The sequence below is a fragment of the Plectropomus leopardus genome, chromosome 20 (assembly GCF_026936395.1).
Source record: "Plectropomus leopardus strain MGB_pleo_1.0 chromosome 20, ASM2693639v1, whole genome shotgun sequence".
In the NCBI taxonomy this organism is placed as follows: Eukaryota; Metazoa; Chordata; class Actinopteri; order Perciformes; family Serranidae; genus Plectropomus; species Plectropomus leopardus.
This window is the reverse complement of record NC_142195.1, coordinates 9290763-9309543: the sequence shown is the minus strand read 5'-3', so window position 1 is coordinate 9309543 and position 18781 is coordinate 9290763. Positions and strand designations below refer to the sequence as shown.

Here is an 18781-nt window from a genome sequence, read left to right as displayed (position 1 = left end):
GAAAATCCAAACAAGTTTATTTACAAACACAATACCAGTATAAAGAATGATCTAGAGTCAGTTAAGAAGCACTGTGTTATATATATTTATATTGCCTCCATTAAGTACACAGACCAGTTCCCTTTCCTTTCCCCATTCTTGATTCACTTGTGTCTGTGCAAAAATTTAGTGGTCAAGCCGAAACATTTTTGGTGTTCATATTTTCTAAACTCATATCTCTTGCGCATAAACACACAAAGAGTCTGTATAAATGATGAAAGAAACAATCTTATAAGCAATGACTTTTAAATACAAAGGAAATAATGAACGTGAACAGAGGAGTGCCAAAATATGCATTTACAGTCTCTTAAAACCTTTTGCAGCGTACAACAAAACTTACAGTAAAAACACAGCTTTCAACGGTTTCTAGAGTGAAAACTGAACGCTCACAATTCAAAGGGGACGGTGGAAGAATACAGTGGTGATAAAAGGGTCGTACCACTTCACAAAAAGGGCATCAACCGTCTTCATTCGTGCATCTTCAATCAATGACTCAACTGCATCCACTATTATACAATTCAACGAATCCATTCATCTCTCTGTGAAAAGGTTCGTGTATATATCTCCAAAAGCACTGTGAGCTCCAGTGGAGGCTTAAGTGTAAACATATTTCAGTGATCATTGAAGCAGGCACACACAAAGCCAAGTATAGAGTAAAGTCATGCAGAGCATTACATGATTATGAATGGAGTTTACAGGGAGTAAGACTTTGCTAATTCCAATAAAATACGAGCTGAGAACCGCACATGAACTCCTACACCATAGAGTCTTACATGTCCTTTGATTCAAGAGACAAACTAAGATTTAGTTTGATTTTAATGTATTTTTTGATAAGCAAAACACATGGGTGCATTGCATATCATATAGAGGGGTTTGATATTTCATAAGGCAGCATGGCTTAAGACATGAATGACAACGAGAGGCTGGGTCGCTCGACAGTGCCGTAAGTACTGCCACTTTACAAATTGGACGGCCTTAAAAGTCAAAGTTTTGCTCAGTTGGTGTCATTTTAAAATATTTATCTGGCTTTTGTCCAAAATCATGACAAAGAAAATATCCTTGCCTTTTCTCATACCTTTTTTTTCACCAGATATATCAGAGGGGATTTTTAAGATAGAAGTAGGCCACTAAAAACAGGCCGTTTCAATAGTGTTTTTAAAATATTCACCCAGTGAATCTGGAGAATAGGAAACAGATTACAAAAGTAGACAACTGGATGTTACAATTTTTTTTTCTTAATATCAAGGTTCAGGTTTTGTTTTACACAAACATTAAAAGCTGCCACACCCACAGAGTGTCAGAGATAAAGAGAGAAAGAGAGTGGGAATGAGGGGGCACAAAGACACCCACTGCGGCCCGTTTCAGCGTAAATATCTGTGCAACGTTGAGTAGAAAACAACACCTCTGTACAGCAGAGCCACTAGAAAACTTCACAGAAACAACATCACTATGATGACCACTTTTCACATTTAAAAACAAGCATCCTATGGTTAAAGAGTCGGAGATAACCATAGCGATCTGATTGGCTAAGTAAACAACTTAAGGTACACATAAGTATGTTGGCAATCAAAGCAAGCTACCTTCACTGTATCGTGGAATAAGTGAGAGCAAAGAAGTGAACGCTCTGAAGGCCAACTCACTTTTTAAATAGGGAGGACATAAGTGTCTCTTGGACTAAAATGAAACACATTTTAAAATAAACCAACTAAACGGTAAACCACGTTAACGCACACGAGTGAGACATCACGTGCACTGACCCGTGTGTACGTTGATGATCCCACGGGTATGCATGTGAATAAAGTTGAAAATTTCATGTGGCATTGCGTGGAAGCCCGGCCGTGGCTTGACGTTGTCATAGTAATGGTGAGTAATGAAGATGCCAGAAGGGTTCATGGGAAACGCCCAGAAACCGTAGAGGTGGACTTCCTCGCACATCTCCAGGGCAGCGGTGACGAGCATCAGGCCACTGCTGACCCGTTTTGCCCGGACGCCCTGCACCGCCCAGAAACGCTGAACGTTGAGGAGGTACTGCGGGTGGAAGAAGAACACGCCCCTCTGGGAGTCAAAGTCATCCAGCATGTATTTGACTCTGAAAGATACATCTGTGTTGCGGGTGTTGTAGAAGGCGGGAAGCACCACTGAGGAGTTCTCGTAATTCTGGAGAACTTCGTAAAACGGTCGGCGCCATTTCTCCAGTTTCTGAAATCTGCAGAGGAAGCAAAACATGAGACGCCAAACACCAAAAGGAGATAGATTGAGAAAGAGATAGGCCTGATTTCTTACTCAGACCCATATTTCCAGTACCTCTCTGTAATAATGCTCGGATTTATTGTCACCAGATCTGTTTTAGTGCCAACATCAGCAGAGTACTTCTCATTGATGGGTGGTATGTTGCACCTGCAAAAATAAAACGTACAATTCTAATGATAAAGGAGCTCAAATATATCAAATGTATCAAATGTGATTTGACACAAACTGGGCATGCTGGTCTGTTGCACAATAAATCATGTAATATTTGTGATCAGGAGTTGGGCTTCCACAATGAATCAAGCTTAAGTAGCTGTTAGCTAATTGTCCAATCAGGGTGCAATACTTGGCTGCCTTGGTGCCAATCAGGTGCTCCCTATTTACAGCCCAATCACAGTAAAGTGTATTTTAACTACACTGGCAACAGTTCAAGTGTCATGATACAGACATTGTAGGTATACAATCAAAACTCAGGAATTAATGTTGGCATTGTACATCTCTGCAAACCATGGATATGTGACATGTGTAGCGGTTATGTTCAAACTCAATGTTTCTATATCGCTGTGGATAATGTGGTTATGATTAGACACAAAAAGTTATTGGTTATGGTTAGGAAACCCCTTGAAACCTGAGCAAACTGGCTCAATCTCTCTCAAAAACATGGGAGGAAGGCAATGAGAAAGAAATTACCCAAAATAAGCATTTAGGAAAGAGTTGCTGGAAAATTACCTGAAAATAACCACACAAAAAATGAAAGAAAATGGTTTCAAAATATGGTGATGGCTTGAAAAAAGTGTTAAAAATGTAACTGTTGATAACAAATAATTATGATGATATAATTATTTTCCTAATAATTATTTTCTTATTTTTTTCCTTTCTCTGTCTCTCTCTTTTTTTAAAACTAATTTCCACATCATTTTCTTGTCAGCTTTTCCTAATTTCTTGCAATTTGTGAGATATCTCTTGCCAAGTTGTTTGTTGCCTTTTTAGCCAAGTTTTTAAAAGAAATCAAAGCAATCTGCTGTTTTTTTCTGTCATGTTTGACATTACAAACAGACCACTAAACAGGCAATAAATAGTAGAAAGCAGCATGGAGGCCAATGGAAATGTTACAGCAGTACTTCTTTTTTTATATCTCTTACTTATTCTGCCTGTCTGACAAACTCAGTGCCAATTAAACTTTGAACAATGTTAAAGTGCTGCTTGGATACAGTCCAGTATTTTGTAGCAGTGCATCATTGCCCTGTCCTGGCAAAGTGGTTAAAATTAGTGCATCCACCTATTTCCAGGGTGACTGCCAATGTGCTCTTCCCATTAAATACAAAAGCCTAATGTTATATGGTGTTAATGGTTTTTTTTTTTTGTCCTGTGCGAAAGTCAGCTCATATAAATATAAATTGAGCTATGCCACTGTAGAAACATTAATGATAGATATAAAAAGTCCAAATGTAACATATTCATGTTTTGCAGAAATGTACAATGCCAACATTTTCTTCTGGATAGTCTTTTTATGTGCTCAAAAAGTTGTTAGCATTGTTGCTACGTTTTATTCATAGACAATAATAACACATATTGAAGGACTACATCCTGTATACCTAAACACAAAATCTGCTGAGTCAATTTCCTTTCCACATTTGGTGTTCTTGATGATGCCGCCATTTCCAATAACAGCACATTTCTTGTACTGTGATTTGGAATACGGCATATCCTGGATGACACAGACACGTTTTGTTAGATTCAGACAGCATTGTGGGCTCTTGAAATCAGATAGATCTTATCACCAGGTTTAGCAGCATGAGGCCAATGGTAGAATAATACAATTTAATATAAAGGAATGCTCATAAAAAGGTGATGAACTCACATCTGGGAACATCTTGAAGACTTCAGTGGTGATGGGAAGAATACCACTGGTGTCCACCTCGTACCTCAGCTTGGTCCCTGCAGGAGTGTTCCTCTTGGTGGTGAACAGAAAGGACGGAGCATTACAGCAGCGAGACAGAGACATCCTTCACGAAGACAAAGAAAGAAGGAAGTTAGTGTCTAAAAGACTTCATGGCACAATCAAGTCAAAAAGTAGCTTAACCCTTGCGTTGTGTTGATATTGGCTTCACCTCCTCAGTGTTTGGGGTCCCACAGACCCTGCCTCTGTATGTGTAAAAATAGTAATTGCAAAATCAACCTTTTTTTTTCTTTTTTTTCTTTGAATATGACCATAAAGCACTGCTATTACACCAAGTAAAGAACATATGTCTTCTTTAATATGCTAGAAAGCTATAAATGAACAAGTATAGATTATTTTGTTTTGCAAAAAGTAATTTACAGATGAAGAAATGTACAGTATGTTATTAAATAAGGACAAAACTTATGTTAAGAGTGACGGGGGATCTAACTCCCCTTTCAGCCCATTTGCCAGAATAAAATGCTGACGTCGTATGTTTCTGCAAAACACGCATGTGTTACTTGTACGTGTCATACGCATCATATCGAAATTAAAGTGACGTGGTTAGACATATAGGATGTGATGGGGCAGTCTTACATAAAACTTTCTGTCAACACTAATCACAGATATATAAAGAATATGACAATCCACAGAGTCTAAGAGGTTATGCTGCAAACCTCTGAAACTTCTTGTTAGTGAAAAATAAAGTTTCTGAGCAGTTCTTTATAAAATTACAAAGTAAAATGTGATAAATTAATGTCAACTACATTTTTTGAGATGTTATGTATACAAATGAGAGCACGGGTTTAAAGGACCAAAAAACAAAGGCAGCGAAAAAAAGAGAAGTATGCAGTGTGCAAACTGAGAGGTAATGAGGTTATGTACATTTTTTTTCTAGTCATTCATATGTACATTTCCTCTGCTGAGACTGGCTGATGCTTACTTGAAGTTGCTGGTCTCCTCCTTGTTCTGCTCCCACCTACACACCTGCAGGTTTCGCCATCTCTCAAACAGCTCTGAGGTTTTCACCCTGGCAGACAGGCAGAGAGACTTGTGGAATGAGGAAGGATACCCATGGCCATGTATTTTCCGACTGATGTCTCTACCAGGGTAATAAATTGAAGAAACATCTTAAAATCGACTCAAAAAGACAAACGGGGGGGGGGGCAGAAAATTGCAGTGGTTACTCTGTGTTGGCTGTACTGACGCCACTGGATCTAGACTTCTTAACACAGAGACGGCAGCCTCATCAAGGATGTCTGTGAATAGCTGCCCTTGAACTGACATTTCCTTTGAGATGTGATTTGCTCTGGGAGGCAGGGTGGCACCGTTACTTTCACTGTTTGGCAGAGTGACAGTAGCTCAGTAGCTGCTCTCTGCCTCATGGCCCCTCATCAAGCACCCAGAATGTGTTTGATATTAAAGTTTGGCAGCCTGAAGGACACGCACAAAAGGTCACTGGACAATGTTCACATTCATACAACGGAAAATGTGCTGCTCGTATTGCAGTGAGGATTGGAGTCTAATGAATCTCTGAATTGATTTACTCCATAATGTTTTATATATAGCGTGCTGCAGTTAGATTGACAAAAAAAGCACTTGCAGCTGTTATGCTAATGATGATTGTTGTTCAAAGATACTCACAGAGTCACTGCAAATTAATCACTCATTAATCACTCTGATTATGAAAAAAAAAACAGCCAAGAGATAATGCTCAAGAGTCATCAAATCTATTTATGTTCATGACATCATTTCAGATGAAATTCCACTATCAGAGTCAAGGAAAATGTTTATATCACAGGTAAGACTCTAGACTCTAGGAATTATATATTACAAATTATGATTATGATAAAAATATGTATAGGCAGAATGCTGTCTCTGTTATCTGAATTAATACCAAATTGCACTGGAGACCAATTTGCAATGGGATTTTTCCAGGTGCAATACAGGGATCTGCAGCATAAAATGAACGTGGGTCAAATGTTGCAGTAATTTTGATCTCAACTACACATCTGTAGAGTTTTGTGAATGTGTCTTGCACAGCTTGGATAGTTTTGCCTTGTAGACCAGGGGCGTAAACAGGGTGGTCAAACACCCCTTCCCTTCTTCTTACCCCCTACTTTCAGCCCCTTTTCTCAGGCCACACCCATCTTCGCACTTGACCGTCATTCTGACCCTAACTACACACCTGTAAAGTTTCAGGAGCTAGGGGCTTTAAGTTTGGGACCAAGGGCCCTCTCCAAGCTTCCTGCCCCTCTACTTCCGGCACCCTTAGCTTAGACCACTCCCACTGTGGAACTCGGACTTCATTTTGATCTTAACTACGCACCTGTAAAGTTTTGTTGCGATGCTGTCACCCTAACAAAATCTGTCTACAGACAGACAGATATACAAATACCTGGCGAAGTAGATTATTCAAAACAGCTTCTGTAATAGTTCCTGCTACAATCGGTGTCACCAATACCGCATTTCACCATGATCTCTCACACACACACACACACACACACACACACACACACACACACACACACACACACACACACACACAGAAACACACACACGTGTGGACGTCTGACGAAAATCCTCCAACCTCATTAATAAAAAATTTCAACACGCTAAAATGTAAAAGAGTATTTTTCACAGGTCCCTCTAAGCACAGACAGTTCTTTGTCTCCTCAAAGCAGGTGGGGGATTTCTCCGTATACCTACTTGACAGGTACTTAAAGATCTCCTTGGGGGAAAAAAAGATGTTAATGTAAATAAGGTTGTCCACAGCATGTGTGGACTACATCACAATGAACACTCACATTGTCAAGACTTTGACGTCCATAATCTCCTGTCTGAGCTCCCTGCAAGCAGTGGAGTTGTATTCATATGAGCCATCGTAGTTTTCCAGATACCTGGAGGGATAGACACAGTCATCCTCGGCCTAAACTTCTCCACACACACAAGAGAATCAACAGAATTAACAAGAAAACTGTGGAAATAAAATACAATATATAAAACAGTGTGTTGAAAGAACACCATAAAGGAAAGTAGCTTACATTTACTACAAAATGTCTTTATGAAATACTAGTTTATCAGTGTAGCAGTGTTGTGAGATGACAAATGAGAGAAGTGATGCAACTGAATTTAGGCGTCACAAAGGAGATAGTAACATACAGTTTCCTGGACACTTGCACCAGATTCTATTACATCTTAGTCTAAACCAATGTGATACACTAAATGAAGAAAATAATGCCTCTCATATTTTCACTTATTTAATTGGTTATGATGAGAACTTGCATGGTTTAACTCCAGTTTATAACTGGCATCGTGTGATTAAAATGTGTTAATATACTGTTTATTAATTTAGATGAGAAAAAGAAAATAAACAGAATGAGAAAATGTGTTTCCAGTGAATAGTTTGTTAAAATTGTGGATTAGATAGCAGTGTGTGGTAAATGTGAGTATGAGAGTGTCTGTGTTTTGGTATGAGGCAGTACAATATATTTAAACACATATAATTAACTGCATAAAAATAATACTGTAACAATATGTTGATACATTGTGCACATCAACACATACACAGATGTTCATGCAAACTGGTAATCAGAACATGGAAGCAATAACAAATAAGATTTTTTTAAATGTAGTATTTTCAACTAGAGTTTTAGAATCTGATAAATCTATTTTACACGTATAAAACAATCATTACATTGAAATGACAACATTAACCAAGAAAAAAAATAATGTCTTCGGCGTGGTGTGACTGTGTTTTTAGTGGATTTGACAAAATGCCTCTGCAGAGAAAGTTAAAAGGATTCATTCATTCATTGTTAAATTCATATCCATGTTTCGTTAAGTTGCCATTTATCTGTGCACTGACGCATCATTTCTTGCAGCACATTGTATTTATGTCTGGATTCTAGATGAAATGTGCGTGTTTGTGTTTTGGGAAAGGATGGGGGTTGGTTAGGATGGAAGCTGAAAGGAGGGAAGAAGGAGATCATCAGTGTAACGTTATTTGTCTCTATGATTACAAGAAGCGATAACCATGGTGGGCATATGACATTTAGGATTTTTGTCAGGCTACAAAAATGAACCAAAAAGAAAAAACAAACCTCTTTCCATAACTACACTTTGCTGAAACGGCCATATATGAGACGTAAGTAGCTTGTACACACATTCAAGTGTATACGTTTTTTGCTGATGGAGTGGTTTTGAAATATGGAGTTGCTTCCAGCTTTACAGAGGACTGTATGTTAAAGCGAGACTATGTGACTACTGATATGAGAAAGAAGACATTTAATTCCTCTTACAAACAAAAAGCTGAATTCATGACATCACATTGACTTCACATGCTCCGGTATGACTAGCTTACGTTAAATTGGCTAATGTTAGAAAACCTTTGATAAATGCTATCCAACAAACATTAAGTGTGACTGACTTTTCTTATTGCGCTCCTGTAACATAGTATTTTAGCATGCCAGGATGTATTTCAACAAGCTGTAAATGATATTCAGAGCATTAATATAGCAGCAAACAACTTTTTACTACGTAAAGATATAGTTCTGGAGCCCGGAGCTGAGAATAAAATCATGCTACCTCTGTGTGGTACTGACAGCTTCTTGTTTCGTTGTCCTGGGAGAAGGTCCAGCTGCATGTGCATGTGAGTCCTTGTGTGTATCCCATTGGCAAGCTAATTGCAGAAGCTAGCATCGCCCTCCAGTTGCCCCCTAACTTGGCTCTGACAGCACTGGTACCCATATAATGGTTAGCACTGTTAGCACCGTTAGCACCGTTAGCTGCTATCCACCGGCTAAGCAACCTCCATATTGAGAGGTGTGTGTAAACAACCGTAGTTGCTTTAAGGGTGCCTTCCTCCAGCCTTAACATTAAAGGTTAATTTAGCTGAGGGTTGTGGGTAAGAAAAGCACGGAGAACTCCTCTCAGTTTATCCGTCTCTTTCTAATGTCCGTTGTGTCAAAACAACAACCGCTCATCTCAACCGATCTCATCACTGGAGCGCATCTCTCATATCACTCCGCGAGCTTAACAACCCTTGCCCTAAAGGGGAAGGTGCACCACACTAAGTAGTTCCTCATTTTCACTTAAAGCAGGGGCAATATAAAACAATGTAATGTATGAATTTAGCCTTAATAAAATTATCTTATCTATCTAAATAAATCAAGAAAGAGAATAAGGTTACTTACCAAAAAAATATAACTTCACAAAAGTAAATCTCATCTTACAATCAATCAATAAATCTGTTTGTGGTGCTGAAATAGCAGACAGATTTGTAATTTGAGTCCCAAAAGTCACATCATCTGGCTTTGTCTTTGATCTATAATATTCTTTAATATACTATGGTAGGGTATATAGCTGAAAATCAATATTCACCTAGTGTACTATTTTCCTGTAATTACCACTTTTGGCCACAGTGGCCGCTGTTTAGCAAAAGTCACATGGTCTCGCTTTTTCTTAATAAGTTTGAATTCAATTTTTTTTTGGTGTGGGGGCACAAATCAAAAGGTCATTTGATTTTGTCTCAATTTTGAACACAGACCACACTGGTGCATTTATTTTCACAATTTTGTATCACCGATTTGTTTAGCCCTTTGAAACCTTATTAATATAGTCTTATAGACAAATTCTTGGTTTTGTTTAAAAAAAAACACTTATTTTAAAGTTTTTTTCTTGTCACTTTTTACTAATTTCTTGCAATTTGTGGGTCACTTCTTACCGAGCTGCTTACTGCCTTTTCCCCAGGATTTAAAAAAGAAATCAAACCAATTTGCTCAGATTTCAAAGGATTTAACAGCTTGTAAAAGGTGTCTGAATCCAGCACAAGAAAAATAATGTTGATCCAGGTTTGAAAGGGTTAAACCAAGTGTTGACTTGGAAGGAAATTATACAGATTTACCACATAAAGTTGCTAGGTCAAATTAAAACATAACACTCAGTGGAAGATGAAACATTACTCTGACTAAAATAAGTGCTTCAAAATATACTTTGCCTTGAAAGTCTTGAAAAAAAGTCTCCTTGAAATGTTTTCAACTTGCATGCAAATGCAACAATGTTCCAACTGTTTATCTCAGCTACACAGGCATGAGAAATGAGCAGGCAGTAAAATGTGAGAAAGGTACATTATGTTATCACATCAGCCAAATGATTTTGTCTAACGTGTCTATAGTCTCACACCCAGGGGGGTTTCTCTCTTTAGCTCTGATCTATAATTTTCCTTTTAGGTTTGGGCAGACAGCCACAGGCTGCATTTAAATTTGTTAAACTTGTTTGATATAAATATAGAAATTGATCCATAGAGCTAATTTTATTTTCACTGTATACAAATATACCCCCTCTGAGGTATATCTGAATCTTGGTTGTAAATGTTGCAATATATTTTTCAAATTTATAATGGAAAATCCTTGACAGAAAGGGACAGGCTTTAATGCCAAAATGGGAACGATTGCGGTGTGTATTTGTTAGAATGAATTTTCAGTCACATCAGATAGGTAAGATGGAGTGTGGTGTTTTTGAAGATGGATAATATTGCAGAATATTACCTGTGGAGGCAAATGAGGCGAGTTTATAAAGAAATAATAGGAATAAAAGAACACAACGAGCAAATACAATGGAGGGATGCATTAAAAGGAACAAGATGCTGGGATGAAATCGCACAAATAAGGAACAATGAAACTGGTTGTCTACATCCACCTGATGATGCAGTGTATTTCTGAGGTTTAACTAGGAGGAGCATCTGCTGTACAGAATCTGTTTGACACTTCAAATAGGGCTTTTCATGCTTGTTTTAGCTAAGATGATGAAACCTTTGCAAGTGTTCTCGGTTCAGATCTAAAAGCAAATGATTCACTGAATGAGATGAATTTCATCTCATGTGGCATTTTAAGGGTTGATCGGACAATGCTGGTCCAAAAACCAATCCAGAATGAGAAAGACTAGCCAGCATTTAACCACTAACATCTATTGCTCAATGAAGATTTGGAGTTTAGGGGGCTAAATCTGGCACATTCCTGTCGTATTGTAACAAGGAAAGTAAAGTGGAGAAGGGGGTAAGTCCAGGTCGCAGAGAGAGACAATGCAGATGTGAGAAGGGGCGATAGGGGGGGGAGCAGAAAGAAGTGTCCACACTATGTACATGGCATACACACAGAGCTGTGCAGAACACATGAGACACAGATTGAGGAGGACAAGGCATTCGGAAATGGGTGCTGGATGGGACACAGACGTACGAGGAGAAGCCAGTACATCAACAGGAGACCGTGGTTCAACCAGCTTCTGAAGGGGGGAGATGGGGATCTGGGGTCGAGGTGGACAGGATCAGACAACATGCAAGAGCAAATCTGAAGTGCAACCACCACTGAAAAAATATGAGAGTTTATACCTTTCAGAGTAATGAAAAAGAAAGAGGCATTCTTGGGTTTCTGTGAAAGTACTAAAAAAAATGCCTTCAAACTGGCCTACCTTTTTTTTTTCTTCTTAATATCGGCTAGGCAGGGTGTGACTATTACGGAGATCTGTGAATCTGGCTGAAAATTCTGACGGAAACATCTGTCAACATGCAGACAGGTTAAGTTAGAGTTAAATATGTGTCCTCCACCCCCCGCTAACTTCCCTAACCCTGCAGATTACAAAAACAAGTAGAGCATAAAAAAAATGTACATGTGCTGCAGCTTTGTGTTCTCTCTAAAGCATCTGAGGAGACTGCTGTGCTGTATCAGCGGCCCAGTCCATGCATGCAGGGCTGGGTCGTCACTAGGATGGATTTTTGTGTTCTCTTTCACTCTGTCTCTCTCTCGCTCTCTCGCTCTCTCATCTCTCACACTCTCTTTTCTCAGAGGTGTTGTGCAGTCAGTCACGCTGGAAAAGTACCTTTTCCTTCCATTTCTGGCCGGCTTCAGAGATCCATCATCCGAGAAATTAACGGGACCGGTCCAATTTCCTGTCTCGTCCCCTTTGAGTCGGCTAAACTGTTGCGCACTAGTAAGAAAATGAATCAGTTTATTTCGGGATTTATTCTGCTTTCTGTGCAAAATGTCAAACACATACAACCAAGCCCATGTGTTCACTTGCAAAACTTAACACATTCTCACACACACACACACACACATACACACACACAAATACATTTAAGGGGGACCAGCTTTTTGCCTCAAGGAAAAATACGTCAAAGTATGACACCAAACATGGTTAGAATGCATTTTCAGTTAATGACATCATGATTTGAACGGTTTATTTCGGCCCTGCTCGGCAGTTGCCGCTGTTCTGAGTGTGATCCAAACTTTCACACAATATTTGGCCTGAAAGAGTGTTAGACTTTTAATTGGATGTATTAAAGTCGCAGTGATTTAAGGGAGGAACAATAATTGCTGCCAACGTTGCTGTGAATGTCAAGTTACTTCTGAGGGAAAGACGCCAACAGACTTGCCAAGAGCAGATTTTCACAATGTAGACCATATTTTCAGCCAGATATTATTTTTAAATCTCTTCAGGGATTATCTAAACTTGAACTTCAAGTCTACAAATTTGTAACACAAACATATCTTTGTCTAATGAAACACGCTATTGGCTTTCATTTCTGGAAATTTTCACCATAACCATGACAGTGATTTTATGAGAGGAGGCCATTTGGTGCAGGTGGTTCATAGCACTCGCATAATGAGGAAGAAACCAACTAATTTTAGGGAGATGGGGCATTTTAGGCCTAGACATAATATTTTCCAAACCATAACAAGGTGTTTTTTTGTGACAACACCTTCACCACAGCATTGCTGAAGTGTTAAGTTTCAATATATCCGCTCTAAAGGATAGTCGATGGGGTTGTTTGTTGGGACCATTTTCAGGTAAAGATTTTGTGCATTGGCGAGCACCAAGACAATATACGTGGGGATCGGCACATAATCAACATCATCAACATCGTCATCTTGTGCAACTTGTGTATTTTTTGGACAACAATGGACGTCTACTGAACAGATGCGATCCATTCATTTTTGGTTTTGGGCTTTTCATAGGATTTGTTGGCAATAAGTTTCCTTTAAAAGTCTGCTGTTCTTCAATTAAGAACAGATTATTCACATTCCATACATCCAAACATCAGTGGGCGTACAACTTCTCTTATTACCAGCTGATAATTATGCAAGTATTCATGTGTGACTCATTTCTTGGAGTGCTCCGTGGGTGTTGTGCTAAATTCAGCAGGGTATACTGAACCCGAAGAGCCTCTTTGGGTGCATTATGTGATCAAGTGTTCATCATCGGAGGCTCATGTCAGTACTGATCTGCAGACGCATTCTACTAGTGCCACTTCAACTCCTCAATAACACTCTGTAACCAGCTGCAGAAAAACGAACGCATGAAAATCCGAGAGATGTTTGTGCCTGCAATAGGACAGCTGTTATACAGAGAAGCTAATCAAACCAGCACAATTTAGGCACAGATCATCACAAAAACACTGCACCTGTTTGTGATATTAATATTTTCTAATAGCGTTGTCACCAAAAAAATCCTCATCAATCCTATGTGCCAAAATCTAATTCACAGGTCGATCCTGTGCCTTCAGTCAAACATTTAGAGTCCATTTATCTTCAGTTGACTCAATTATGAGCGCAGACAGTAATCTAAGCATTACATCGGACAAACAACAAGTACAAGTTGTTCTGCAGCACTAATGTGCTCTGAATCTGCCCTTGAGCATTGTTAATGGGACTTGAAAGCAGAAGGGACTTTTATACTATTAGATTTTGTGACTTGGCTGGCCTGGCACGGTGACTCAGATGACCATTTATTATGTCCTGAGGCACTTCCTGTGACAACTAATGGCTCCTAAAGATGGTTACTTTACTTTCTTTATCAGAACAGGAACCTTACAATAATGCTGTTATTCATTAAAACAGATACGATCTCCTCTCAGTCTCTCCCTTGTTTCCTCTCTACAGTAATTCACAACAGGGAACCACTGGTGTAAATGTGGCGAGCGCTGTGTCTTTTAAATTATGAATTAGCGTTCCATGTGCTGCTATGTGCTAGAATCAATATCTCCTCGTACGGCTCTGAAAAAGCACAGAAAGCTGCTCAGAATCAGGGGGATACAACGCAAACACATAATGCATCAAAAAAATCTCATAAACAGAGTCAGTATTTACTGCAAACAGGGGCATACACAAAATTCTGGATCCTGTACATATTCATTCTCAAAGGGCCCCTTCGTGAATCCACAGCTATTCATTCTAGTATCTTTGCCGGGCCCTCCTCACATGAGGGCCCTGTATAGACCCCTTTTCCCTCCCAATCCTATGCCCCTGACTGTAAAGGTAATAAGTTTCACTAAATTTTTCACTAAATAATCGCTCCTTGACTATCAAATGCCAAATATTTGCTGGTTTCAGCTCCTAAAAAACTTCTGCTTCTCTTTGCTCTGTAGGAAACTCCAATTTAAACCAAGAGACAAAGCCATTTTAGAACATTACGGGAAAAAGATGCAGGCTTGATGGCGTCCCCTGTGACTCAGCTTATTAAGTTACCAGTGGCTAGTTTTAGAACATAAGACACATCAACTGTTTCACCAGCCAATTAGCTTGTAGCAAAGTTTTTTGGTTAAGTCAGTTACAAACTGTCGGTTGTTCGGTTGCCATGGCATTCCGTCCCCAAGCCTGAGTCCGTCTCATTGACATCCCTGAGGCTGTGTCGGTGTCATGCGGTGGGTTGCTGCAACTGTTTGGCTCATGTCGTACCCAAGAAAACAAAGTAGTCTTACAGTTTGTCACTTGTGCCTGAAAAGCTGGAAATTAGAACGTAAGTATAGAGACTTCAGACTGAACTGGGCTTAATATTTTAAATTGAACGTCTTTTTGTTTTTAGAGTGTTTGTGAGACAAAGTAGCAATACATATATGTCACCTTGACCTTTGGGAAAACTGTTACAGGCATTTAAACCTTTTCTTTCTGGCGTTTTACAAATATAAAATTAAGACAATCTAGGTACTCATTAGTTGCAGTTTGCAAGGTCACTAATCTTTGGATGGTTATGAACCAGCCTGGGACCTTTTGTGCTACTCTTTTTAGCTGGGAGTATTTTTAGAGATCGCCCTCTTCAAGTCAAATAGAGTTGAAAGTTAATACGTCTTCCTTTACAGAAGTGTGTCACTCACTGCGATCATTTAATGAGCTTCCCTCCCGAGTCTGCGCTGCCATTTTACAATCCTGTATTCACCACTGCTTCATTTCAACGTGAGTAAAGCAGGGCAGCAAGCTGATTTATGTGACTCAATGGCCACAGTTATAAAGTACAAGAATGTTCCTGAAATAGTCTGACATAAAAGGACGTCTTCATGCATTTAGAGAGAGAGCCCTTTGATCATGAGTTGGCGTAGGATAGATGAAGCGGTTCCTCCCTCTGCTTTCTGACAATCTAAGCACCCAAATGTCTTCTCTTCTGACATTCTATAGCCTAGACGTCTCTGGAAATTTGCAAAGATCATTTTTCCGCGGTGCCCTCAAAACGCAAGCGTGTGACAAACACCTTGCCAGCATGCTGTCACACTTGGGTTTAGCAGGAAAAGAGGTTGGGTGTGGTCGAACCCATGTGGACAACAACTTCTGGTTATTTACGCTCGGAGAGATGTCATAGGATGACGTCTTCTCCCTCTTTCTCTCTGCATCACTCCCCCACACACATGCATGCAAACACAATCATTTCATCACTCCCTCTCAGTCTCTCACTCTCGCTGTCTCCTTCCCCCCCACACTTGCACTGAGGTGTGTGTGCAGACAGACTGTAGCAAAATGGCTGCCGCTGCATGAGCCCACTGGTTTCTGTTATGTGGCTTGTTCCCCTCTTGCTCCTAAGAGGGGGGCAGGTGAAGAAAGGGTGTGTATGTGTGTGTATGTGTGTGTCTGGTCTGAATTCATGCATCTCACACCGCAGAGGTTCGGGATGCCATGAATCCACATTGAGCATCATCAGACCAGCCCAGCAGGGTGGCGGGGAAGGGGGGTTAGCTGTGGAGGAGGAGGGTGGGGGGCTTTCAGATTGCAGCACATGCTGTATGTGTTTAACATACATGTGCTGCCTGTAAAATATCTGGAGGTGGGTTGTTTTTTTTTCAGATTGTTCCTTTTATTTGGAGTGAGGTTTTCCTTTTAACCACCTAAAGATAATACATCCCGGCTTCTCAGCATCTGCTCGTCTCACACTGAAATTTGTCTGAATGTAAAGAAGAGGGGCCTGCCATTTTAGTGGATAAACTGGTCTTTAAATGGGGGTGCAGAAGTGGACTTCAAACCTGCTCAAGGACCACATCAGTGAGACAAATACTGTTGCAGAGGTATTATAAAACATGGCTCTGCAGTGGCTGTGTGTGCACTGAGTGCAGCCTGGTAAAAAAAATGATTTATTTGTTAACAGGGACCAATAAGAAATACACATCATCTTTATCATGTTGATATCTATAATCATCATCAGCTCCAATAGTTTTCATTCTGATAATCTGATGCCTCTGTAAGATGTAGGCTATGACCAGTCAAGAAGGCTGAAAATCAAATAAAGATCTTTGGAAGAAAAAAAAAACAAAAAAGAAAGGGAAAACATTACCATACACAGCTGGAGCACTGTGTATGGTATGAATGTGATGCTTCAGTCTCAGAAAATATATAAAAAAATAAATCCAATGGAAATTGTTTCTATGCCACTGGGAAAAAAGATGGATGGTTAATTGCTATTGTTCTTTTCAGCCATGAAAGCTTGTTTCCCACCACCCCCACCCCCCCATGCGTCCTGACATCCAAGCTACTCCCATTTACACTGAACAGCTTATCATTTTAATCAGTCATTATTTACGTTTCACCATTCAGTCATTGACTAGATAATAGCACAAATGAAGGCATGCTTTTTAAAGCTGGATGTTATCCTCAAATTGTCACAGGCCTGCGCTCTAATTGCCTTTTGTTAACTGCGACTAAACAGAGAAAATCGACACTTACCTCTTGATATAGTTTTTTCCATAGAGAATCTGTTGCAATAGTGTGACGAGTCCAAATGCGCAAATAAATATAAAGCAAAGAGATCTATTGCCGAGTATATCTTTACCCGACGATGGGTCGGCGTATCCCATTCTTCGGCGCAGCATCCAGGGCTGACGGTGACACCCGGTTAGGTGTCTCTCTCCGCTGCATTCAGGACCAGGAGCTCAGGGGTCTTGTACCCGCTGGATAGGACATTGTCCATCGCCTAATTTTTAGTCTATTTTACTGCTCTCGTGCCGCAGCATCATTGCTGTTGGATGATAAGCATCGCAATGTATCACCTTCTGACAAAATATTTCCGCTGTGTTTAAATATTGCGCAAACTGTGTGTAAAAACATGAAACGCCCCGCAGGTATTTCTTGATTTGTCTCGGGTATCGTGTGCAGGTGCAGCCGCTCGGTTGGATGCAAGCAAGGCAGATTATGCAACAACACACACTAAAAAAAAAACCGCGCTCAGAAGGTTATTTCTTGAGAATGAAGCCCGAAATAATCAAACAAAAAACGCAAAGGCGTCGATGCCGAGCGCGACTTCTTCTTGCTTTAGCTTACTGATGCGAGCAGGGAAAAAAACATCCTCCATGCTTCATCTCAAATCTGAGCGTGACTGAAATGTTAAAGGAGGAGGATGCGCCTTTTCTCAGCCTGGCAGCCGGGGGCGCGCCGCGTTTCATTCACATGCTCCTCGCACTAAACCCAAGGTCATGGTCTCCTTTACAAGGATGCACCTGTGCTCTTAGAATATATAAATATACCTGATTCAGCTGACCTACTCTGACTGGAAAAATTCCCAAAACCAGCCACTGAGCTGTAGATTAAGCATCACAATCTAACATTACATTTCATTAGGATGTCTTAAGAGCTGATGCTGTTGCAGCATCACTGTAGGGGAGAGTGGGGTCAGTTGGGACAGGGGGATAGTTGGGGACAATGCCTTTTAGCAAGTTAGAAAGCAGCTGTGCCAATGCTGTCCACCAGCCTTCTTAAGTATCATGAGCCCTTTTTATGCAGAGATTGTGTTGCAGGACTGCTATGTCCCTTTTTTATGTGTCTGTTGCATTTTTACACAATGACCGCACATAAGTACATTTTTTGGCTCTTTTGTTATTTTCATCTACCAAACTGTTTTTAGTAATACAACACACACACACACACACAAACATATAGCTGGAATACTGATTTCCTGGCTGTTGATGCTAGTATTAGCTGACTGAATTTTTGTTTGTAGAGAGCAGGGGAGTCCAGATATCCCGACCATCTCAGGGAATTGGAATTTTAGAAAAAATACACTCTTTGAAGTTTTTAACAATCCTTTCACATGAGTCAGGCTCTAAAGAAGTGATAAGGTGTTTGTAGAAACCATTAAGGGATCTATTTTTATTACAGTTAAAGTAGTCTGAGAGTAATGGCAGGTAATTTCATGACGATACAAAAGTGTCCCAACAGACCCCACTCTCCCCTATATTTACCTCTGTTCTTTATGCCTTTTATTTATTGCAGCTCATGTTAAAGTAATAGGCTAAACAAACAATTT

The 18781-nt window shown here is 39.9% G+C and overlaps 1 protein-coding gene across 6 annotated transcripts; it reads right to left on the bottom strand.

Annotated features, from left to right (window-relative positions):
- Positions 1-18018, bottom strand: st8sia5 (ST8 alpha-N-acetyl-neuraminide alpha-2,8-sialyltransferase 5). 6 transcript variants are annotated; one of them, XM_042509182.2, is made up of 9 exons: positions 17206-18018; positions 12101-12208; positions 11693-11779; positions 7033-7125; positions 5169-5327; positions 4148-4292; positions 3882-3994; positions 2344-2436; positions 1-2245 (listed from the first exon to the last, which is right to left on the bottom strand). In XM_042509182.2, exons 1-9 carry the CDS (start codon positions 17349-17351, stop codon positions 1783-1785), a joined length of 1407 nt encoding a protein of 468 aa, XP_042365116.1. In that variant the 5' UTR covers positions 17352-18018; the 3' UTR covers positions 1-1782. The 6 variants fall into 6 exon arrangements, with proteins under 6 accessions (XP_042365116.1, XP_042365117.1, XP_042365118.1 ...); XM_042509183.2 differs by having other exon boundaries at positions 5169-5255; positions 17206-18010; XM_042509184.2 differs by lacking the exon at positions 11693-11779 and having other exon boundaries at positions 17206-18013.
- Positions 18019-18781: the final 763 nt, after the last annotated feature.